Here is a 26,421-nt window from a genome sequence, read left to right as displayed (position 1 = left end):
TTTGGGAAAGCAAAGAAGAAAGTTAGGAATGATAAATATATTCTTAACTTCATATATATCATCCAGCTTAGACATCTTTATAGTCCTCGTAAAAGAGTTAATAAAACTTTTCTTTTATTATATTATAATATCAAGGTTACCAAGAACAGCAGTTCAATTTTGTAGTGTATTTACAGAGAGTTGCACATTAGAATTCTACATTTAGAAGCATTAAACTAATGAAATTTCCTCTTCAGTTTACCCACAGATTAAATTAATCCAATGTAAAACACTTTCAGAAGGTAACAAAAAAATAGCCGAAAACACTCATAAATTTTAAAAAGCAGTGATAGACCTTAGAGGAAATAAAAAAAGAAAGGCACTTTACCTTTTCGGTAATGATGCGGTTAACACATTGCTTTCCAGTCAGTGGCAATGTACACTTCTCCATGATTTTATACGCATTTCCCTGATTTAAAGAAGAAATATCAGAAAGAGTAGTTAGGGCCCAATTCTTATTTAGAACTGGTATAACTATAGGACAAACAAGAACTATCAGAGAAATTGTCTTCTAGTACAGGTGTTTCAAAGTTTTTGCACAGTCATGCTTTTATTTTCTTTCTGGAGGCAGTTTCTGTCCCTAAATTAATTTAGGAAGAATGTCAAATAATAGGCAAATGTGTAACTGATTTAGCTGGGAAACACCCTGTCCCAGATTTGACCTATTAAGTCTCAGTTCCTGTATCACCTAGTCAGAGATCTCACTTCTAACATCCTTCTTACACCTCTCTTCAGGGAATGGTCTTCATGACAAATATACGCTATTATTCACCAAGGATAGCAAGCATATGTGAACACAAATTCATAATCACCCTTTATTAAAAAACTAACTTTACTTGTTAAACAAGTAAAATATACTCAGAAAACAGCAGTGCCTTGCCTCCCTTCCTTACCCATAGACCTGCTCTCAACAGGAATCAATTTCAATTTCTTTTAGCATTTTCTTTTCTACTTGGATACATTTACTTCTTACCTTTTCATTTCTAAATATTATGTTTGCTCTGCTACTTCTTGATTGATGGATTTTCAGACATTACCTACTAACTTCTTATTGTGGCGAATGAAGACTTAACTCTCTTGCAAACCCCCAACCTCCTTCACTAGCTCCCACTCTGACTGAATGACCATGTCAAACTGTTAATGCTGGGCCAGGCAGCGTAGTACACCATGACTACAGCTACTTATTTCTCCTGGAATTTATCTGAGCCTCAGTCTACTCATTAGTAAAACAAGTGAGTGGGTCTAAATCTATATATTCTTTCAAAGTCTTTTTTTAGCCACAGTACCTTTTCTTCAAACATAAAATAAAAGAGGGATTTAAAGTAGGAAGCAGATTTTCACCCATTAAACCTCCTCCTCCAATCTTGCCCCATATAGAAGTGGTTCCTGAGCACGTCTATGGAGCACAGCTGAAACACTAGCTTTGATGATCTGATTATGATTATGATTAAGTTCTCTTCTAAGTATCAAGCACAAGGAGCCTAAATTAGATTTTCCCTTAAGGCTAAAGATAACCTATCATACTCTAGATGATCTACTAAAAATGACAAAATGCTTCTTGCTTCTTTTGGATCTAAAAGCACAATATGTGTCCCCATCACCTTTAGCCTTCTCAGTGCTTTACTACTAAAATATGCACCTGTTAACAAGTTTATATCTCTCTCAAAACTACTGTCAGAGGCAGTATGGTCAGAGGCAAGGAATTTCAAATAACTAGGTTTGATTAAGATTTTACTCCTCGTGATAACCTGTCAACTCACCAAAGCACCAGTAATTGAAAGGTTTTAAGTGTACTTAACCCAGTATATGGCACAAAAAGTATTTAGTATTTTTTGAATGAATGAATAGGAAGAGAAATGGAAGTCTACTAGGAACCTTGGATGGATTTCAAAAGAAGACAAACTCTATTACTTTAATTTAGCCAAAACAAGGCATAATACATATAAAGTGAATAGACATTACACCTTTAATAACAAGTTATATGCTTCTGGATCTAACTGTATAAGAAAAGTTATAATAGTAGAAATAAAACCTCATTTTGACTTCTTTTTAATGATCCATTTTCCTTTCAAGATTTCAAGGAAAGTTTGCACATGTCACAGAAGCTTAATTAAAGAGCTGAAATTAATGATGAATATTCGAACTTGTATAGTCATCGGGTCTTCTTACATTTAATATAACCCCAGTAAGCCATGTCACAATGAATTCCAGGCCTGCCTGCAAACAACATGAACAATCTGTGAGCCTCTGAAGAACGTTTTCTGTAGAGAGCCCCCACTTTGTTCTCATTATGTGAGCAAGATCTACATCTGGTATGGAAGGTGTCACTTGGATTTTAATGAAGAACCAACTCCATTTTAGGAAGAATCATGACTTCAACTGACAGAATCAATGATGTACTACCAATAGAGACATTTTATAGGCCAGTTTCCATATAAAGACTATAGCACAGTGGTTAAGAGTATAGGCTGGAGCCAAAGAACCTGAGTGTCAAATCTGGCTCTGGTCCACACTGACAGCACAAGGTTCCTGGGTCTGCACTTCCCCATCCACCTTAGCTGATGGGGTTACCACAAGGCTCCAATGAGATGCACATGTCCAGCATTTAGCAAGTACTCAGTAAATGTTAGCTAGCATTGCTTATATAACCTATACTTAACATTTCTATCCTCTACAAGGGAATGCTTTAGGAGATTTTAAATTCTTATGTAAAGTCGGACATAAAACTGCACAGTAAATGGCTTACACACAATTCCTAAGACCCATAAAACTAATGAAACCACGACACATATTGGGAGGCAAACCATATGGCGGGCCTAGGAAACTGGCACCAAGTGTATTCTTACAGTGAGAACAATGCAGCTAGATGACTCCATTCACATTTAGCTCCAAGACATAACACAGATCAAGGAAAAAAGAAAATGAGATGCAGAAAGATTAAAGAATGTCACAATTTCAATATTCAACAATAGGTTAGCTTTGAAGCCAAAATATGACTAACTCCCACTTTCGCACTGTATTCTAACCATGCTGGGCTGAGCCTTACAATGTGGTATGGCAGCTGCATAGATTAATGATTCACAAAGAAGGAACAATTGCTGAGTTTTTAACACTTAAAAATAAATCCTTAAAAAAGGATGCAGTGTGGTGTAATAGCAAAGAACACTATTATTAGGAGTCCAAAGACCTGGTTTTTCATCTTAACTCTCCCCTTTAATAGTCATTTGGTCCCATAAGTTTTTTGGGCTGTAGTTTACTCTTTGATGGCCTTGTCTTCTCACCTGATCACTGTCGGAATCAAATGAAATGTTCTGAAAGTGCAGTCAACTAGGAGGTGTAGATATTTAGGGTTAGCAGGGCTTTGTACATCTTTATCATTCTGCTTCTTTCTTTCCCCATGAAAAAATGTCAGAAAAGGCAAAGGAATAAATACAAAATATAGTGTTAAAAATGCTCTGACTAGTCCTGAGGGCTCCTGATTTCAATATGCCCTCATTTGCTAACTTCATCATAACCTTGATGAATAGCTCAATCTCTATCTCCACCTGCTTCTCCAGTTTTTCTTTTCCTCTGTTCCCTGTTCACATACAGGCCTCACACAAGACCTAGGAATTCACCATTTTCTTTTCAAGTGCCTTAGGGCCTTAGTACTTTCTATTTCTTGCTGCATGGTGACCTCTCTTTAATTTTTCAGATATTTGTGTGAAATACTCAGCCTGAATTCTTCAGTAGTAAACAACTCTGGTTAAATGATAACAATGCCCTTTGCCATCACTAAGAGTAAGCTTCATGTTATCACAATTAACTTAATCCCAAATAACAAGCTCTTTTTTTCACAACATGATGATACATGCATTTGAGGTCAACATTTCATTCACCTGAGACAATGGAGAATTGATGTAAGATTTAGCTTTACATAAAACCCCACTTACTCCCATCTCTTCTGTTGAAGTAATTCTTAAATGTGGCTGCAATAGATTTTTTCTTTCAGACACTTTCTTTGGAAAAACCTGAATGACCAAGTACAGAGAAGGCAAATTCTAGAAGCTGGTTGCTCTTTAAGGGACCAAGTCTTGAAACCTTTGTTCATGCTACCTAAAACGTAGACCACCATGTACTCCATCACCCCACATCAAATGGTAACATGCTCCCTATCCTTCTGGACTTGGCTCAGATGTCATCTTCCCTGGAGAAACCATCTCCAACATCTTCTAACTGGTGCTCCTACTCAGTTGTCCCAGGGACATCCCCAGTCTGGTGGGCCTCTTAGGTACGTCTGTGCTTCCCTCCCTCACCACACATGTGGTGTGACTGCTGACCTCCCTTTAAGACCACTAGACTCTTAGCTTACTGAATGCTGAGACAATCATCTCTCTATCCGGAGCAGTAAGTAGAACACTAGGCAAACCACAGTGATAAATAAATGCTGTTGGAATATAATAACTGACTCAAGGACCTCCAACAGTGTTGGAGCTGTAAAATACCACATGACTGAGTGTCTTTGGGAGGTGTAGAATCTACATGCAGATACAACACTAAAGGCTGTTTTCTAGTCCCAAGATATGTACTTGTACATTCCCACAATCACCAAGCTGCCAAAAATACAGCTAGAAGAAGTATGTGGAAGGACTTACAGAATGAGGGGCACAGATAAAGTAATGATCAAAGGGAGAAGCAAACACATCTCAAGACTACAGTAGGCAGCACACAAGTAAGAAGCAAGAAAACCCAGTGAATTAGATTACTCCACCTCTTCGGCCTGCTCTCTCCTAAGGCTTCAAGGCTTGTATTAATCTCTTGAAAAGGGACTACAAAGGCTGAACCTGGGAAGAGAAATTTTAGGACTTTGTCTGACAGCACAACAATATCTATGATGCACTTCTGGGCTTGCCACAGAAGCCCGCATATCACTGCCCCTTGTTCCTTTCTTGTCCCTATTGGTCTTGATGCTTAAACCAAGTGAAATGGCTTCTACACACACACACACACACACACACACACACACACACAGATATAAAATATTTAGAAAGGCTGTATTTTAAAAGAAATGACAGTCAAATCACTATGATGATTAATATAGAAAAGAAAAACGGGATCTGCTAAATAAAGAACATCAAGGTATGAAAAATAAAAGGAGAAGATGATGTTATTATCCACACTGAGTTTATCCTCATGGGATATTTTTGGCCTTTACATAGCACCTATTTGGTAGGGATTGCAACACCCCACATAGGACTTCAGCGGTGAGACTCAGCTAGCTCTAAGTGAAGAACAGTTGTTATTACAAATGGATTTTTGTGTGTGCTGTAATAACAGCTTGTGGTTACAGGCACCTTCTGATGGGGGACACTAGCCAAATGAGATGATACAGACAGCAAGACATTTCCCTGAAAAGAGTCTTCAGGGCTTTGAGATCTTAGAATAGAAGGCCATTTTTCTTTAATAATACAAAAATCTCATGGCCTTTTATTTTCTCTCTAAAGATTGCATTCTATGATCTCTAGTCTCAAGATGGCAGAGACCAGGAATAAGCAGGATTTTCTCTTTCATTCATGAATTGTTTGAGCACCTCAGAAAGTTTCTCTCAGCATTAGCTTTTCTTTTAAAAACTGTGGGTACTCAAAGTCACAGAATTAAAGTTATTAGCTTAATTAAATCCTATAAGACATTTTAAAGAGTTTTACTGGTAGCTGGACTATGTTCCCCCTTTTTCTTTCATTACAACATTTTTTGAAGGCATTTCCATTAAAGGAAAAATAAAAAAGCAAAACCACGTAATGATTTCTATTTTTAAAAGGTGAATATATTTTTTCCAAACAGATCCTAGCCATGAAATAGTCTCATTAACAAAATATAAAATATTGATAAGCTTTTATGAATGGAAAGAAAAAACTAAAACACTAAAACATGAGCTATCCTAACAAAAGAATACTTATCTTGAGATACTTTTTAATGTTGCTGAAAAGTATCTCAAGAATGTTTCCCAGGAAAGGATTTTTTGTTTTAAATCGTTTGAATTTTTTGGCTTTTGGTCCAAAATAAGTAGGACTAATAAACCTCATGTACTTTTTATAATTCCTCTCCACAAAAAGTAAAGACAAGGTAAAGCAGCATCTAAGGCTTCTATATGACATCTGCATTATCAGACACATAGTGGATTTAATAAAAAAAATTCACAAAGATTATCCTCAACTTCATAACAATAAAATTATGATTCTTTATATCCCTTCAGAATCCAGACCTCCTACTGTAATAAAAATAAAATCTAAACCTGTTTTAGGAATAGAGCTCTCATTTATGTTCTCTCAAATAGGTGCCCAAGCTTTGCTTGTTTTCAATAAATGACAACCATGACTGTATTTCTTTGCTTTTGTGCTCTCAAAGTTATACCCTTAGGAACATATTTCCAGTACACAACACTGAGAGCAAAGCGCTTTCTTCACATTGTTAGTGGTGATGTCCTCGCAGATGGCAAAGTTTAGGAAAAGAAAATGGAGGCCCAGAGGCAAGATACATGCATTCCCAGCTTGCCTCTGCTCTAAATTTTCTACTTGACTCTTCTTAGAATACTTAACCTCTGTGGAATTTGATTCGTTTGTCTTTGGAAAGGATATAATAAGACCTATCTCACAAGAGTATTTTAATAGTACAATGGAGGCAGTAAGCGTGTAACTGCTTGGAAAAAGTTAAAAGTGCTCTATCCATTCAAGGCTTCACTATTATTTGAGGAATTAATGAATTCAACAAGTATTTATTGAATCCTAATACGCATCAGGCATGATTCTCTTCAGTTTTATGACAGACAGAGCCCCTGCTCTCAGGAAACTTACAGTCTAGTGAAGAAGGGAGATGAAGGTTCATCAGAAGAGGGGGTCTTCTCTTTCATATAATAGAGTGGTCAGGGAAAGCTTCTCGTATTTTGAGCAGAGACCTGAGTGAACTGAGGGAGTGAGCCATGCAAGGACCTCAGGAAAAGCATTCCAGGTGTAGAGAATAATAGTTGCAAAGGCTCTGAGGCAGGATGATGCTTGCAATGTTCCAGAAATTTGCAGGAAGAGAATATAGCTGGAGCTCAATGGGGGAGAGGGAGAATGGTAGTAGATGGAGTCAGGTAGCAGATTCGGAGCTAAACCATTGGAGGGCCTTGGAGACAATGAGGAGGACTTTGAACTTGACACTAAACAGAAGATAGGAAGGAGTCTTTTCGAGCTGAGGAAGAAGTGATAAGATCTGATTTACATTTTTTAAAAATCCCTCTGGTTACTGTATGGAGAACGGTGTGTGTGTTAGCATGTGTGTTTTTCTGCCTCACTCTACTCCCTTTGTTCTCCAACAACTGCAAATCCTTCAACATGCACTGCCCTTCAAGAGCCCAGTGCCCATTCCCTCAACCTGCAACTCACCAGTCCCTAACAACCTCTGCCCCATCTGTCAGATCTCTGTGCAAGTACTACATCCCATGGGAAGTTGCCCCACACAGGAACTGGCTGCTCTACTCTGCACTCTATTCTGTACATTCTTCTATTTTAAGTATTGATTTCTTGGCTTCATCCCCATGAGACTCTAAGCTGCCTAAAGGAAGGACCACATCTTTCCATTTTTTATTTCCTCAGACCCTATCATAGTGCCTGGTACATAATAGGTCCTCGATAAATGTTTGATGCTGGACAAACAAGTAAATTAACATAAACTAACGTGAGGTAATTCTACCAAATTTCAAGACAAAGCATAAACAAATTTCACTCAGTCATTCATAATATGGAGAGGATGGAAGGTACTCTAAGCCAGAAAATTCATAAAATGTTGGGTCATTTGCATGTGATCGATTCATAAAACTTTGCCTACTTTGCAATTTTGCCTAGAACCCTGATGTTTAAGTTTAAATGAAAATCATGCTACAATGCCTGCTTAACACCAGTGCCTATCATACATTTCTAAAGATAGTTTTAAAGCAGGGGAAACATCATGATTGTTGCTCTAGATCAGCTCTAGCAGGCAGCCAGATCTCAAATTCCCGAAGCTGCCTGCTGGTTGCCAAGACTTGCAAGGGAAGAGTTTCCTTTTTCTGATTAAAACGACAACAAAAATTTATGTTTCTTAAGGTCAGGTAATGCTGCATTTATAAGCAACCCACATCTGTAACCTAACAGATAAAGAAAAGGCATAAAAAGGAAGCTGCCCCTGAAAACAAGTTGACAGCTCCACCTTCTTACTGAAAAAAAGTTAGTAGCATAAGAGTACAAGATTATACTTCTCTTCTCAAGTTTTAATTCTTCACTGCAAACTTTTTACTCTCATGTCTTACAGAACTCTAGGGATTCGTCCTCTAGGTTAATCTGTTCACTTCATCATAAGGCAGCAGAGTTACCTGGTATGTCTAAAGGAAAGATCATAAAACGGAGAGGCTACCAGGGGTGAAAACCCTCTTCTCTTTATCTTCTTTCCAGCCCCTACCAAGCTTTAGCCAGAGTAAAAGATGCAGGGAAGAAGTGGGGAGCTGCTCGTGTTCCTTTGAACTGGGCCTGTAACAATGAGTCCAGGAGATCAATACATAGTAGCAACCATAAATCCTGGGACCAGGAGTAAAAAGTGAAGGTGGTGAGAAGAAAATTCTGTTGGTTAGTGTTCAACGTTATCTAACTACTGAGTGTGAACAAATCATTATTGTTATTTTAATCCCAAATACAGTTTGTTAGTTTGTTCATATGAAAGTATCTAGGGAAAAATACCTAATTTCAATTCTAGTCTAAAACTCAATGTCAATGTTTCCACTGAAAGAAGAAATGGTGAAAATATTATGTTGCCTCTGTAAAGAGCTTTACTAAGGGACTTCTAATCAGAACTTTGAAGCACCATTTCTTTTCCTCTATCAGAAATTCCAGCTGAGGAGAAAGAAAGGACTTACGCAAAAAAAAAAAAAAAAAATGGAGAGAATTTGCTACTACAGGCCTACTGTTTTAAAAACAAATGCACAAAACTAATCTGAAATGAGTCTGGCTTTAGTGCTTATGCATCAACATTAAACTAACAACGAAAGGACAGTCATAGAGTTTTCACCAAATAGACATTATGTTCCAGCAAAGATTTGGATTTGATCTGCAAGCTTGGCATCCTTTTGCCTCTGAATGAAGTACTTTGGATGTTTTGCAAGGCATATCTCAGAAGTCACCTGTGTTGGTTTCATTTCTATTGTTACATGTTTATGCTCCACTGCTCACTTTCCACTGCTTACAAAACAGTTTATGGTAATTTCATATTTATTACACTTTCAACAACAAAACCATTTCATGGCACACATCACTCTGTAACAGAACTCCTTCATGGGAAGCAAGTCAGACACAAATGTTCCAGCTTCAGCTCTCCGATGGTGCTGCATCACTAAATAAAAACAGGGTGAACAAACTATGACCTCCACTCAAATTAGCAGGTCTCAAGGTGAGAACCAGCAGATTGTGTTTTAAGATTAAGAATTATAAAGAATAAAGGAGAATGAACAAAGGGCACAGAAAATGTAGAAGGTACCACCAAATATCAACCTTGTAAATCATCAGAAAACAGTGGATTCTGGTCAAGAAGGCAGTTAAGCTCAGCTGGTCTAAAGACACTGCATTGGGAACAAGGAAGAAAGTTATCTGATAGCTCTGTAGTTAGAAGACAGGGCTCTGGAGCCAGTTCTAAGACTAAGATACCTGAGTTTCACTAGTTACGTAACCTCAGGCAAGTTATTTAACATCTCTGAAGCTCTGTTTTTGAAAATAAAAAAAATACCTGTATCAGGTATTTTTATATGTATCATTATATGTATATGGACTTATACATATAAATACACACAGAGGGCTTTGTGTACTGTTGGTGCACAGTAAACTCAATAAATGGTAGCTATCCTATTATTGTAGGACAATGACATCATTTTCATCATCAAATGCAAGCTCTATGAGGTCAATGATTTTTGTTTTGTTTTGGTCATTATAAAATCCTAGCAGTGCCTAGCACATAACAGCATAACAGGCACTCAATAAATACTTGTTGATTTGTCAAAATAAAGTATAATACTTTTCAGAATAAGGACAAAATAACGGTGTTAAAAAAATCATGTTTTATGTTGTTCATTTTGCACACAGCTAGCAACTTCTACAAACATCTTTAAACCTGAATCAACACATCTGCCAGTATCTTTTGAAGACATTAGAACTTTCACCTTTAATATATATGTGATGCAAATAATCAAAGAAAACCCTGATGTTTGCTTCATGCAAAGTTAAACAATCATTTAGCTGGATGATAATAATAACTGCCTTCATTGTAGACTCTCTCTCTAAAATATAAATGCTTCGACTTGAAAGAGCCAGAGAAAGCAGTAAAAACCACAGTCACGTGCCCTGGCGTACAGGACGTCATGCACTGACTCAAAAAGCAGCACACATTACCTTTGCAGAATGCTCCATGGTAACCACCACTTTGGTTTTAGCACTGGACACCAGATCCATAGCACCTCCCATTCCTTTCACCATCTTCCCCTGCAAAACAGAAACAGGAAATATGGAGTAATTACCTATCTTGCACTTCTATTATGTTAGTGAACAAAATTAACTTGCAAGAATAGCCACTGGAATAATTAATGAGAAAAGCTCATTGACCTTCATTCCTTAGTGCCTCAAGGTTTACAACTTTAATATTCTGTTATTCTATTATTCTGTGGATGAAGGATAAGTTCAGGATAAATATTATGATGCCACTTTTACTAAGTGTAGCTGTTTTGTTGATGACAGATTACAATAAGACAATCAGTGGTAAGAAAAACCTTAAGGGAATCTATTCAGAATTCTAGCACTTTACCATCATTACAATAGTACGAGACTGAAATTCATGTATTCCTGACATCCACTGCTTTCCTTTTAAACACATAATCTACTCAGCACTACTGAGTCTTTAATTACAGACTCTTTTTAAAAAAAACTCTCTTGGATTTCCTGCAGATTAAAATGCCCATAGGTAGCAGATTAAGGCACTAATGGTTATTCCCTAGTAATGATTAATATCAAAGGTGGATCTGTCTTTCTAAGAACTTGACATTTATCTTGCTCTTAGAAAAATAACAAAAATAAAATGAAAATATATTCCTGTTAAGCAAAAACAGAAAACAGAAGCAGAGTTCAGGACAGTTTTACCATTACCATTTTATTTTTGTTCATCTGTCCATCTCCTCATTCATTAAACATTTACCAACCACCTTGTAAGTGCCACACATTCTGAATAATTCCTACTGTCTATTCTATCTCCTGGTTACAGTTTGGAAAAAGCACGTGTTTCCAGAGACAATTTAATAAAATCTTGCTCAAGTATATTGAAGAGAAATGTCTTCTAACATTGAAACCTCCATAAAATTTTATTTATGTTTTAATCCAAGTCCTCTTGCTGATTTGATAGTAAATTTTACAGGGCTCTCAGCTCCTTTCCCATAGTTTCATAGCTATGAAGAGATTAGGCAATGCACTCACACCTGGCTTTAAAACAGTCTCGAATCCCAATTTCAGAAATATTTTAGAGGTCAATGTGACATTGCATGAACATGAATTAAATGTGCAATATAAATAAAAGGAACAGGACGTCAGGATGTCTTTGTGGCTTGGAGCCTGCCACTAAATGAGATGGGCAGCAGCTGGCAGTGGTGGGGGTGTGGGCAGGGAGCAGGGAAGGGGTGGAAGGTACAAAATTAGTCTGTCTTTAGACATTAAGCTTGAGGTGAAGTCCAATATCTACATGGAAATATGCAATTTAATACTTCCATAAGCCATGTCTTCATCCTTAGTCAGTTGCCATTTCAATAAGTTAGGTACCAGGTCATAATATTTCTGTAGAGAACACTGATACACCTTCATGGTATGAAACAGAAATTAAGTTGGAGATGGAAGCAATGACTGGTCTACAATCTCCAAAACTAAAAAAGTCTGAGATTTTTAGAGTATCAAGACACTAAACCAAGTCCATTATAAAATGTCTCAACCTGTGGAAGCAACCAAAGTGTCCATTAATAGATGAATCAATACAGAACATGTGGCACATATACACAATGGAATATTATTCAGCCATAAAAAGAAAGAAATCCTGCCATTTGTGAAAACATGGAACGACCAAGAGGACATTATGCTAAGTGAAATAAACAAGGTGGAGAAGACAAATACCATATGTTTTCACTTACTTGTGGAATCTTAGAAAACAAAACAAAATGAACAAAATAGTGGTAGATTCATAGACCCTGAGAAGTGACTGGTAGGTATGGGGGAGGGTTTGGGATAGGTGGATGGGGAGGGTGAGGGGAATAAAGGGGCACAAAAACTCTCAATCATAATATAAATTCGTTACAGGGATGGTAGTACAACATGGGAAATATAGCCAATAATTCTGTAACATCTTCCCATGTTGCCTAACAGTAACTGTGCTAGTTGGTGTGAGGATTTAAAAACGTGGGTAACTGTTGAGCCACTGTGTTGTACACTTGAAACCAGTATAAGATTGTCTATCAACTATACTGCAATTAAAAAATAAAATAAGATAAAAATGTACTTGAACAATAAGTTTTGGGGAAAAAAAAGTCTCAACCACTGTGGTGAGCACATTCAGTCAGTATTGGCTTCCGTAGGCAGTGTCCTGGGGCGGACTGTAAGTGTGGGCTACAAGAATGAAGAGGCCAAAGAAAACTAGAAACCAAGCTGACATGTTTAAAAATTCCTTAAATTAGAATACACCAAAGGCGAATATTGTCCGGTGACACAATAATAGTATATAGGTGAAAGCTGATGACAGCCTCTGACAGGAAGTTGTCCATCTTAGGTGAACCTGATTTCCACATTTTAAATCACTGTCAATTATTTAAGAAATATTTATAGAGACCTTCTGGGTACATAACTGCTGGCAGGAATATGAAGAGCTAGAAAACATGGTGGAAGAACCATCTTTGTTTCTGTTAAAAAAAAGCATTCTTACTTGACTCAAAGTAAGTGAATAGACTTTGTCACTCAAAGAGATTCAAGTGGTCTATGATGTTTACCCTCAAAGCACATGCTATGAATTTAAAAGTCCTGTTTTGATACTGCAGTCAAATATTTGTTGCCAAGAGTAAAAAATACACAAGATTAGGTGCAGAATATATGAGATCTATTCTTTTAGTCCACTCTGTGACACTGGGAAAACACCAATGATTTTTAATTTGGATTCATTACCTATAAACCAGGAATAAGAACATCTGCCCTATCATAAATCTGTCATGGTGCATATGATTATGTCCAGAAAATTGTGAATAAATAAAGTTTATAAATTGATTGATATTTTCCTTCAGTCAATTCAGCCTACTGAGTGTCTAATATGAGCCTGGTGTTGTACTGGTGCTGGAGTTAAGAGATTATCAAAACAGGCTTCTCTTTCTCATAAACGTTATCATCTGGGGAAGGAAAAGGCATCCACATGTAATTAGAGAACTGGATCAAATCTTACGCCTCTAAAAGAAGAATTCGCCACCTCTTCCTCATGCCCACAATAGAGCTAAGTGCCTTTCCCCTGTGTCCTTGCAGTCTTAAATATGTAATTCTTTCACAGTGCTTTTTAACTCCTTCCTTCCCTCCTTTTTTGCATTACAGGTGCTTGTGTGAGTAAGTGGCATTTACATTAACATAGGTAAGTTCAAGTCCTAGCAGAGAACAGAGGATGCAACTGCTAGCTGTGCGGCAGGGATGGGGGAAGAGGCTCCGGGGCATTTCACAGAGGAGGGGATTACACAAAAGCAGTCGGCCAGATGGGAAAGAACAGCAGGATCACCTAATAGAAAGCATTTCTACCAGGTTAACAGGAAAACCTTCAAATACTTGGTTTTCCAAATTTGTATAGTAAGTTTATTATACTGGAAAATAAAAACTTTCCTTCCATTTCAATTCCCAAATAATTTCTTAAACAGAATCAATTAGTAAAGGAAAAAAATTTATCCTATCTATACTGGCAGAAAAAAAAAAGGTTACAGAAGATATACTCTCCAATACTAGTGGAAAATTCATCACCATCGTTCAAACAGCTTAGCAGGCACTCTTTGGGGACCCAACTACTTGCATCTCCCAGTTCTGTCCTGCAGTTAGGGGTGGCCATGTGCCTGAGTTCTGATAACGGAAGAGAGGGAGGTGTTACCTGTGATTTCCAGGGTCTGGCCCATAAACACCTCCTGCATGCAATCATGCAATCATTCATGCTCTTTCACTTTTTGCAATCTGGATGCTGACATCCAAGTTGACCCTGGAGTATGACTGAGCTTCCTTCATGTAGGGTCCTTAAAATGACCACGTATATATAACAGAGCCCACTTGCTCAGAAAACACACTGCATTGTTCAACATGAGTAAAAATAAATGTATAGAACATTAAGCCACTGAAATTAAGAGGCTTATTTGTTACTTCAGCTAGTGTGACTAATGTAACAGCATACTACCCAAATGAGTTCTACGGAAGGGGCAGGATTCAGAATAGAATTAGAACAAACTGTTACAGTTGCACAACAGAAGGGGAACCTGAGCAGGCCTCTCAAAGGGACATTTTACTATTGCTCCTTAAGGGAGATGACTATGTCATATACTGTGTTTGACACTATAATTTACCTCTCTATCCAAATATCCAACACACTGCTTGACATTTTACAGACATTAGATGTAGACCTCACTCCCATCTTCATCTCCCTCCCCAATATCCAACATCCTATTCAACAAAACAAGAAGCTGATAAAACAGAGAGGTTAAGAGCTAAAAATATACCTTTAATAAATCACAAGAGGGAAAGTGATACTTGGAGAAAAATAGACCTGTAATGAAGAAAAGATTCTGGGTATGATTAAAGCACTGGACCAGGGTGACATAAAATGGGGCTTTCTTTAAAATCTCATCACCAAAATACATTTCTTGAATGGCACAGCTTTAATTCTGAAATGTATTCTGGCTAGCATAATGGAGAGATGATTGCTGGACACTCATCTCTTAGCCAACTCATCTTTTTGCAGTTAAGGACTGACTCTGATATCAAGTAAGGAAAGAACATTGCAATAAAATGAACTAGAAATGATGCTTGATAAATACAACACAGTTACAAAACTTTTCTAAAAAGATACTGACTCAAGTCTTATTCTCAAGTCAAATATTTATCCAGGGTCTATTAAAAACCAGGTACCAGGATAGGAATTAGGAATAAAAGATGGATATGATCATCTACCTTTTTTCCTAGAAAATAGATTTAAACAAAAAACAGTATTTTAAAAATATTTGACTTACTTTTATCCTGCTTCCTAATATCAGAATTTTTTAAAAAGTAAAAGAAATTTTGTTAATAATGTAGTAACATTAAATACCCTCCATGCATCAGAGTACAAATATTTAATGCACTCCCAAAGAAACAGTAATTCAAGTTCTAAACATGACCTTTGGTGATATTTTAAGGTTTTTATGAAAAGGTAAAATGACCACATTTGAACAGTTCTGTGAAATGCTATTTAAAAAAATACAGAACACGCTGAAATGATCCTTGTCATCACCTTCATCATTAGCATATAAATAGTATCAGTTTCTTTGCAGATTTGTCACCTCTAATTATTTTGGTCTTAAGTGAGACACACGGTACAATTTGCGACATGATCTGCATTAAGAGCAGGACTGATCATCCACCAGCAGGTAGTGGCAAGATCATACTGGTGGTTGCTGAAGGGTCCCCACCAGTAAGATGGCAAACTTTCAGCTTCTCTTCGGGGTCCTCAGTTCCCGCCGGCGCCACCTGAAGCCCAATCACCTCTCGCCCCCCTCCCAATCCCAGCACCTAGCCAACAGCCACCAGCCCTGTAGAAGTGACACCTCAATCAATTCATGCCCCCTCCTATATAACCCAGCACCTTTCCCTAATAAAGCGGAACTCTCCGGTGAATTGCTGCTGTGTGTCGCTCCTTTCCTTTCATTGGTGCCGAAACTCAGGAGACGGGACACCCCAACTGGGCCCCGTTTTCCCCCGACACCAGCAGCAGCTTGCCCTCGTCCTCTTTTTCTGGCGCTGGCTCATCACACTCACCACTCCTCTCTGGCCTTTAGGTAAGTTTTCCCCCCGGAGTGGGCCACTCTTCCCCGAGCTATCGCAGTGGCATTGACCGTGATCGTCCGGCAAGGCCCTGACGCTCGGGGATGAGGAGGGAATGCTCCCCGCCTCAGGCCTTCACGGCTGCGGCGGACCCTCAGGCCCCTCCTCCAAAAGCCATAAATCCCCGCCTCAAGCCTTTACGGCTGCGGCGGATGCTCAGGCCCCTCCTCCAACAGTCAAAAGCATTCACCATCCCTTCCATCAGTGCTGAAAGTTTTTAAGCAAAATTTCCCCGGGGTGGGCCACTCTTCCCCGAGCTATCGCAGTGCCATTGACCGTCATCGTCCGGCAAGGCCCTGACGCTCGGGGATGAGGGAACTCTCCCCGCCTCAGGCCTTCACGGCTGCGGCGGACCCTCAGGCCCCTCCCCAAACAGCCATAAATCCCCGCCTCAAGCCTTTACGGCTGCGGCGGACGCTCAAACCCCTCCTCCGATAGTCATAAATCCCCACCTCAGGCCTTCACGGCTGCGGCTGACTCTCAGGCACCCCCCTCCAACAGCCATAAACGAGGTGACTCCTTTGTGGATGAGAACACTTCCTTTTCCCCACCTCCTCCTTCTGCTCCGTCCACCGAAAATGCCTAGCGCTAGGTACCTCGTGACTCCGGCACTCTGCCTTCTTAGGGAAGTCTGGGTGACGACCCACACTTCCCAAGAAATTCCGACTCGTATACGAGTTTCCGCAGACCACCAAGGATCATCGGGGACGCCCTTTGTCTCCTTGTGGTCTGCTTCCAGTCCGAGGATCAACGTTCGTCTACCCGTTTGTCTCCTTCTCTGTCCTTTAGCCATGGGAGCCTCCTCATCCCTCCCTGAAAGTTCACCTCTTGAATGCCTGCTTAAGCATCTGGCTACCCTCTCCCTGATGCCTGATATAAAACCAAAACTTCTCCGTAAATATTGCTCCCAAGATTGGCCGACATACCCCCCTAGACAATAACAAGCAATGGCCCGCAGGGGGAACTCTTGATCCTAACATCACTCGCGATCTTTTTAACTACTGCCAGCGCCTGAAAAAATGGAAGGAGATTCCCTATATCGAAGCTTTCTGCCTCCTCCTCTCCCCGCCCCCTCCCAAGTTCTCCTAGCCTGCAAGCCGCCGCCCCCACAGAAGCCTCCTGTTCACTCCCTTCCCCTTCTTCTCCTACAACAGCCCTTCTCCCTTCCTCCCTAACCATCTCCTCCCCCATCTCACCTCCTCCACCTTCATTCCCTGCAGATTAAGCCTGAGCCTTTCAGCCCCCCTTTAACTAGGTCCCAGGGGCCTCCTCCGTCTTTGCCCTCATCACCTGTTTCTCCCCTGTTAGGGACCGCCTTTGTCTTCTCACATGTTTGTAGAGAGAATGGGAAAGCACCTCCCCCCATGTCTGAACGCAGCATGGGAAAGCACAAGCTAGAGAACAACCGGTGCAGTCCTTAGAAGTTATCTGTCCACAAAAACATATCTTGCCAAGACTCCTCACTCTGAAAATAGGGAGACCTTGAAGATGTGTAGAAACACCGCCCCTGCTTCTAGCTATGCCCTTCCCCCACTTGCCGATGTGGCAGGAATAGAAAACAACGCATTCCATAAGCAATTAACTGGAGCCCTGCTGTAGCTCAGTAGAGCATGGGACTCTTAACCTCAGAGTCATGAGTTCAAGCCCAACTAAAGCAGCAGAGGCAAGCAGCTGGGCTGCTAGCTGGCGACATGTGGGTCCGATTCTATCTTTCTTTATTTTCTTTGCCCCCCTTCTGCACTTCAGGACCTGCTCGACTAGGCACGGCTAGACCGCGTCACTCCCCCACAGACTGAGCCAGAACCCTTCAGTCCCCCTCAGACTCAGTCCCGAGAGCCTCCCAAAATTATCGCCCCCCTCCGGGAGGTAGCAGAATCCGAAGGCATCGTGCGCGTTCACGTCCCTTTCTCCTTAAGAGATTTAGCCTAACTAGAGAAATGCCTAAGTTCCTTTTCCACTGATCCCATGACATACATCAGGGAGTTTCAATAGACCCTCCAGTCTTACAGCCTCACACATCATGACATTTTCATACTCCTGGCCAATACTCTCCTCCCTGAAGAGCGTAGACGAGTTTAGGACTTCGCCCAAATGCAGGCTACTGAAACCCACAGGACTGACCCCACCTATCCCCCTGGCCCCACTGCTGTCCCCGAACAAGACCCACACTGAAATTATAACACCGCCATGAGTCTCCGCTCTCGAGATATTTTTGCCTCCTGCTTAATAGCAGGTCTGAAAAAGGGCAGCTTGTAAAGTAGTCAATTTTCAAAAGCTCCAAGACATAATTCAAAAGAGAGATGAAATCCCCTCCGAGTTCTTAGACAGACTCACTCAAGCCCTATTACAGTATACCAGCCTGGACCCAGAAACACCTGAAGGAAGACATGTCCTTATGACATACTTCCTAGCTCAAGGCTACCCCGACATTAAAGCTAAACTCAAAAAGTTAGAACAGGGCCCCGCTACCCCACAGACTGAGATCCTAACAGTGGCCTTTAAAGTCTTCCATAAGCGGGAGGAGGAGAAAGAATGCCGTAAACAAAAGGCTGATCAGGCCAATTTCCAGATGTTGGCCCAGCTGATAAAACCACAACCTGGGCGCCCCTCTACAAACAAGCCCCCCCAAGAGCTTGTTTCAAGTGCAGAAAAGAGGGACATTGGTCAAGGGCGTGCCCCTCCCCCAGGTCTCCTACCACCCCATGCCCCAGATGCCACAAAAAGGGCCACTGGGGGTCTGATTGCCCAACCACCCGAAGGGGAGGCCGGACGAACAACCCCCATCCTAAGCCCGCTCTAGTGGGGCTGGCAGAAGAAGATTGATGGGGCCCGGGGGCTTCTCGCCCGACCATTTCCATCACCAAACAGGAGCCCAGGGTTACTTTAACAGTAGACGGTCACCCCATCTCCTTCCTCCTAGATACAGGAGCCACCTTCTCAGTCTTGTGAGAATACCGGGGCCCTACCACGCCAGCCATTACTCCTATAGTCAGAGTAGGAGGTAAACAGATTTTCCCATTAAACCCCCCACCCACCCTTTTATGCACAATCCAAGACAATCCCATACCTTTGTCCCACTCCTTCCTGGTTATGCCCCAGTGTCCCATCCCTTTACTAGGACAAGACATCCTTTCCCTCCTCCACGTTTCCATAACTATATCCACTCCCACAGCCCCCAGTACTCCCTTTCTGATGGCCCTCATAGCCGACGACCCCCCTCTACCCAATGAAAGCTCTGGTTCTGCCCTCATACACCCTGTAAATCCCAAAGTTTGGGACATTACAAGCCCCTCCGTGGCCCTATGTCCCCCTGCCTCTATCAAATTATGTGACCCCTCTCAGTATATCTGTCAGGCCCAATACCCCCTAACCACTTCAGCCCTCATAGGCCTCCAACCCATCATTCAAGCAGACCCACTCACTCCCCATTTAATAACCCCATATTAGCTGTTAAAAAAACCAACGGATCTTGCTGCCTTGTCCAAGACCTTCGCCTCATCAACATAGCCATTGTCCCTATCCATCCCTTAGTTCCAAATCCATACAGCCTCAGCATCCCACTTCTCAGTCCTAGATCTCAAGGACCCATTTTTCTATCCCTCTAGACCCCTGCTCCCAAGATTTTTTAATCTTCACCTGGACGGACCCATACACAAGACATTCTGAACAACTCACCTGGACAGTTTTGCCACAAAGCTTCGAGATAGTCCCCATATTTTTAGACAGGTCCTAGCTCAAGACCTCAAACAGTTTCATCATGATCACTCCAAGTCCACCTATTATAATACATGGACAATCTTCTACTCTGCAGTCTCTCGTGAGAACAGTCTCAACTTGACACTGCCTCCCTACTTAACCTTCTAGCATCCAGAAGTTACCGAGTATCCCCCATCAAAGCTCAAATCTCTTCCCCTCCTGTCACTTACCTCAGATTCCTTCTATCTCAACAAAGAAAGTCCATTACCTTAGACAGAAAATGGCTCCTCTCTGACCTGCCCATTCCCAAAACCAAGACAGAAATCCTTTCCTTTCTAAGCCTGGCTAGATATTTTAGACCGTAAATCCCTAACTTCTCCCTGCTCCCTGTTGGCAAAACCCCTATACGACCTCAGCAAGAGCCCCCCCTAAAAAACCTTTATCCTCCTCACGCCAACACTCCTTCATTAAGCTCTGCAAGCCCTTGTGGAAGCCCCAGCTCTCCATCTTCCTGATTTGTCGAAGCCCTTCTCATTATACATTCATGAGAGGTCCAGTCAAGCTCTAGGAGTCCTAGGCCAATATTATGGCCCATCCTTTGCCCCAGTAGCTTATCTCTCCAAGCAATTAGACCCCACAGTTCAGGGATGGGCCCCCTGCCTATGGGCATTAGCCTCTAGGCAGCTCTTGCAGTAGGCAGCTCATAAACTGACATTCAGGGCGCCCCTTACCATTCTGTCCCCACATCACCTAAAAGATCTCTTAACCTACAAAAGTTTATAAACTCTCCCTCCCTCCAGACTCCTGACCTTATTGTCCTCTTTCCTCCAAAATCCCATTCACCCCCTTTGCCATCCATACCCAAATCATGACTTTTTCCTCCTTTACTGCTCTCTCGCTTTTTTTCCTCATTCCTATTGTCTTCCCCACCACCCCAGCCTCCTTTGTATGGCGATTCAAAGTCAGACAGACTTACACACAGCATCAAACAAAAGTTACTGCCCTCATTGCCGCACCAGACTGCCCTCTGAAAGGCTGCTCTGAGCCTTTATACCTCCACTTTCCTCCCTCCACTGAAGTGTTCACTAGCAGCTACCCTTATTTCCCTACCTCTGCTTCCTCTATGACCAAAAACAAGCCTATTGCAGGCGATGGCCAGACACCTACGGGGGATGTCCCTGCTAGTCTTGCACCATTCACTACATAGGTAACTTCCAGTACCCACAGTATTACTCCTCCAACCGTTTCATGAAATATCCCAATGGCTCATTCTTATTATCAATCCCAGATCCCTGGGACTCTCGATGGGCTGCCAGAGTCACAGCCTCAGTTTACTACGGGGGGTCCTCGACCCCCCACAGTACCCTTCATATCTCTCGAAAGTATGTTCCCTCTCATTCCCAGATCTCTCAAGTTGCATCAGATAGCAGACATTCCGAAAAAGTCATTATCCAAACTCTTGATAGTGCCTCTTCATCTTCTTATCCCCGCCCCTCTTCCCATTTCTCCTACTCTTCATTAAAGCTCATTCAGGACACCACCATCTTTCTCAACCACACCCTTAACACCGCCAATTGTTTCTTGTGCGCATCACTACAGCGCCCACTGCTGGCCGCCGTGCCCCTTAATATTTCCAACTACTCCTTCCATGCAGAAAGACAACCCCTCTGCCCCCTGGCAGACATACCCCTATGGGAACCAGAATACTCAGATAATCTCACCATCTACCACTGTGTAGGCCCAACTCCACCCCCCTCCAGCGCACTTCACTGCCTCTCTATCTACACCCCTACCTCCGGCTCTAAGACTTTTACACAACCAGGACACTTCTTTTAGTGTAATAGCAGTCTTTTCAACTCACTGCCTCTCAACTCCGATACACCCTGCATTCTCGTCACCCTAATCCCACAGTTAACACTTTACAGCATGGCAGAATTCCTTGAGCTCCAACCTCCCTTGCCCTCGCGCACAAAAAGGGCTGCTTTCCTTCCCATCATGGTCAGTATCTCTTGGACCACCTCAGCCATTGGGGCAGGGTTTTCGGGAGAAGCCTTGGGTCACTCTCTATAGGCAGTTAGAGATCTCAACGCCAAACTTGAGGGAGCCCTGACATCCACTGCCGATTCTCTAGCCTCTCTCCAAAGACAGGTCACTTCGCTAGCTAAAGTCACCCTTCAAAACCGGCGGGCCCTAGATCTGCTTACAGCTGAGAAGGGCGGCACCTGCGTCTTCCTCTGGGAAGAGTGCTGCTATTACATCAACGAATCTGGCATTGTAGAAACTGACATTACCAAACTCACCGACCTTGCCTCCAGTCTCCACTCTGCTTCCAATTCCAACCCATTCTCGTCAATACTAGCAAACCTCCTCCTCACCTGGCTCTGGCCCATTGCAGGCCCCATAATAATCATTCTTCTCGCCTGTCTCTTCTTACCCTGTATAATAAAGTTCATCAAATCCCAAGTCGGAAAAATCTCTAATCAAGCTTTCAACCAGCTTTTACTCAGGAACTACCAGCTTCTGGCCACAGAAGATCCCTCACCCTCACGTGACCTCCTTACCACACGCTGAGATGGACCCCTCTCTCCACTGGAAACTGTTCCTGGAAACAATAGCCACAGACGCCTGGCTCCTGACACCCATATCCTCTTGGCCAACCTATGGTTACAGGGAACCTTCATTGATTTCCAAACCTGAAGAAGTCCACATCTACTCGTCCTTACTGCGGGGAGTCCTATCAACCCTTTCCTCCCAATCCTCAAGCCCTCACTCCCTTCTCCGCCCCTGTTCAGCAGGAAGCAGCCAGAGAGAAAGCAACGTCCACAAACCCATAGAGGAGAAAGGGGGGAATGAAGGGTCCCCACCAGTAAGATGGCAAACTTTCAGCTTCTCTTCGGGGTCCTCAGTTCCCGCCGGCGCCACCTGAAGCCCAATCACCTCTCGCCCCCCTCCCAATCCCAGCACCTAGCCAACAGCCACCAGCCCCGTAGAAGTGACACCTCAATCAATTCATGCCCCCTCCTATATAACCCAGCACCTTTCCCTAATAAAGCGGAACTCTCCAGTGAATTGCTGCTATGTGTCGCTCCTTTCCTTTCAGTTGCAATAGAAATTTTCCTCATGAGAGGAACCCTATCCCCTTTCTAATCACTCCCTTCCTTGCCATGTAGCAACTTAAAACACAATAGCAGGCCTTCAAGATCCCATCTAGCTATGACTACCATCTGTTATGCAAGATCACATCTATTCTGATTAATCAGTGTTTATGTACAAGAAATCAATTAACTTCAAATAGGAAAAACGAGTTGTTTCTAGTTACTAACTACACTGATTTTCTCATTTTGCAGAAGTATACATTCAATAGTGTCTCTACAGTTCACTTATGAAGCCTCATCACTCCAAGTAAAAAATCCCAATGTACATAAATTGATTGTAGGTCAACTCCACCTTCCTATAGAAAATTAATAAGCACTTAAGTGAATAGTTACAAGTATGAAAGTTCCATGCTTTTTTTTCCTTAAGTACAATGTGTAACTAAGTTTCTTTTGATTATAAACGAGGCATTTTGGATAGGCTAACTTCTTTGTACAAGGTCAGTTATACTGACACGATGATCTGTTTGTTGGATTAATAAAATGGACAGCAGGAGAAAAACTCTGTGCTATTCTTAGCTCTGTTTTGAGGCTGTGGTTTCAGTTTTCATAAAGTCTATTCATAATTCTGCAGAGATGAAAACAGACATCAAATATCCTACCTAATGCACTTTGTTTCATCAGGCCTCCTACAGAAGACATCAATGGAAAGAGCTCAAGCAAGTGCTCCAGGATAGATAAAAAGGGATTTGTTTTTATTTAAAATGATTAAGTATTATTATACATAAATAAGTTATATAATTGAATTTATTAAATACAACTAAGCACTGGAGCTTTGGCCCTGTACATTATCCAGAAACAGAATCAGTACCATATTTAAAACTCCAAGAGTAAATTGTTTTGGCATTAGCAACCTCTTCCTTCCATTGGGTCCCAGAGAGAGAGAGATGTATTAGAATCATATAAAATCGCCTACATATGACTACATCTAACTTACAAACACAGGAAATTGATAGGGTTGGTTCAAACTAATGTTCTAATGGTAGGAAAACAGATCACTTTTACTATTACACAGAATTTTTTTAAAAGGCTTATATTATTTGGGGGAAATCCCTAGATAATCAGAACAAAAAGTCAGCTAAAATATAAATGGAAAGGTAATAATTAATAATTTTATGTGCCTTTATGTACTAAAATACATCAATCTCCTCAACAACTCACTCTCAGGGAATATGAAAGTATTACTTTCTTTTGGAAACAGGAAATAGTTGTTCTCAGAAATTTTATTTTCTGATTCCTCAAAGGGGGTGTGGGTTGGCTGGGATACAGGGGGAGGGTGTGAGAACTAGAACTATGGGCATGGGCACATGCTCCATCACCTCCTCCCACTATCTGCAGAGCTCTAAAGAGCACAATTACAGAATTATTGTAATTACACTGCCATCTCTGACAGCTGGATGGAATTTTCAGAGAGAGACACACAGTGACTGAAAGAATATTATTAAGGAATACATTGAAATCATTACCAGTGTTTTTACCCACAGTATAAAAGATCAAAAAAGAATGTAGAATATAATTTAAAAGTTAAAAAAAAACACTTAAAGCAACTGTGAAAGAGCATGTTATGTAGACCAGATGTAGGCGCCCCATTAATGTTAGAGGGTTAGTGGAAGAACATAAAACCATTTTGATTCCATACTAAATTAATACATAATGTTTACTAAAAAACTAATAATTAGTAATTAATAAGTTTATTTATATAAATAATAAACTCCCTTTACTCCCAGGATGTCCTCTAGACTCAGGTGATGACCCAGTTTGATGAGTGCTAAGTACCTACTGGGAGTCAACAGCTATGAACATTCCTGGCGAATTGATAATTTGTTGGTCATTGTTGGAAACTCTTTTAAGTTTTAATCTGCAAAATGGGGACCCAGTGCCTCTCACATGTGAGGACGGCTCTCACCTCTGGCTTACTCAGAAAGCAAGCCCCATTTTCAGGACTGGAAGCACCATGGGGCCACCTCATTCCACAGAGATTCAGATCATGGGACAAGTATGAAGAATGAGTGGCAAGAAGGAGAAGCCCATCATTTTTGTGAGAATGACCCACCTCTGGGGGCAACAGAGGATGCTAAGGAGAACGTCACTATGGGAGGGTCCTAACATCAGAGTCATTGGATGGTTTTAGAAATCAAGAACACAATTTCTCCTTTGAAGACCCTGGAACTGAAAGCGCACAGAAGGTAAAGTGGTTCTTCCTCAAACTGGGCAGAATGAGGTGTAAGCAAAGAACTTTCTAAAACACTGAAACAGATTAAAAGAATTACTTGGGAGAATTTGCCATAAAGTTAGAATTTGCCATAAATTTTTGAAAAGATAAAAAACAAGGGAAATTGAGAGAGCATTCATTCCTATCTTATCTTCTTATCAAGTCAGCTGTGCCAGAACCAGCATCTAGATGGCAAAAAAAAAAAAAAGATGCTGGAAATGAAAATGAAGTGAAGTGTCTTCAGACAAAGTAACAAGTAGGAAAAAACACCTTTGATATTGCGGAAATCAAGATAGCAGATATTCTTTTGAAGTAAAATACAAAGAAAGATCAGAAGAGGTAGAAATACAGACACACTTGTAAACTTTAACTCATTTCTTGACATGCTGGTGTTTTAATTCCCTCAACTTCATAAATGACCTTTTAAGTTTCTGATCTTGATGGTTTCAATAACTTTACCTCTAACTGTCCATAGCAGCAGAGATAGATATTATATTATGGCAAAACAGTACTGAAAATCAATGCATGGGTTTAAAAACTTGATTTTTTTAGATCTACTTTATACGGAGCCTCAGGTGAGGTACATTTGAAATCTAGTACATTCTCAGGAAGTAGCAAGAGCTGCAGTAAGTGAAAGGATTTTATTGCTTTTACCTCTACAACACCCTATGGCAAATATGACTTAATTCACATTCACCTAGAACCTAAGCATGGGAAATTCTTGGAGCTGCGGTGTACTTGCTAAAATTATTTTTATACCCAACAATGCCATTTTTTATGTCTAGTTTCTAGGAGGAAATACATTCACTTGATAATCACTTTGAGACTCAGCTACTAAGAAAGGGGTTACTTTTTTCTTTTCACTTCAGTGAGCAGGTCTAAAATGGGAAGTTACTCATCTTTATTATTCAAAACTGTGAGTGTGAGTTAGCACAAGCATACCTCGTTTTAGTGCACTTTACTGCACTTCACAGATACTGCACTGTTAACAAATTGAAGGTTTGTTATGGCAATGCTGCATTGAGCAAGTCTATCAGCACCACTTTTCCAACAGCATTTGCTCACTTCATGTCTCTGTGTCACATTTTGGTAATTCACACAATATTTCTAATTTCTCATTATTATTATATTTGTTATGCTCATCTGTGGCCAGGGATCTTTGATGTTATTTTTG

General features: G+C 41.0%; 1 protein-coding gene across 2 annotated transcripts in view; it reads right to left on the bottom strand.

Moving 5' to 3' along the window:
• The window catches only part of OXCT1 (3-oxoacid CoA-transferase 1), a 164,186-nt gene that overhangs the window by 12,110 nt on the left and 125,655 nt on the right, over positions 1–26,421 (bottom strand). For both annotated transcript variants that reach the window (XM_037023579.2, XM_037023580.2), the window contains exons 14-15: positions 10,467–10,556; positions 368–448 (exon numbers count right to left, since the gene is read on the bottom strand). In XM_037023579.2, coding sequence (XP_036879474.1) covers positions 368–448; positions 10,467–10,556 — 171 coding nt within the window. The remainder of the gene's footprint in view (positions 1–367; positions 449–10,466; positions 10,557–26,421) is intronic.

The sequence above is a fragment of the Manis javanica genome, chromosome 1 (genome assembly GCF_040802235.1).
Source record: "Manis javanica isolate MJ-LG chromosome 1, MJ_LKY, whole genome shotgun sequence".
Classification (NCBI taxonomy): domain Eukaryota; kingdom Metazoa; phylum Chordata; class Mammalia; order Pholidota; family Manidae; genus Manis; species Manis javanica.
The sequence above is the reverse complement of the archived record's forward strand: the minus strand, read 5'-3'. Positions and strand labels throughout refer to the sequence as shown.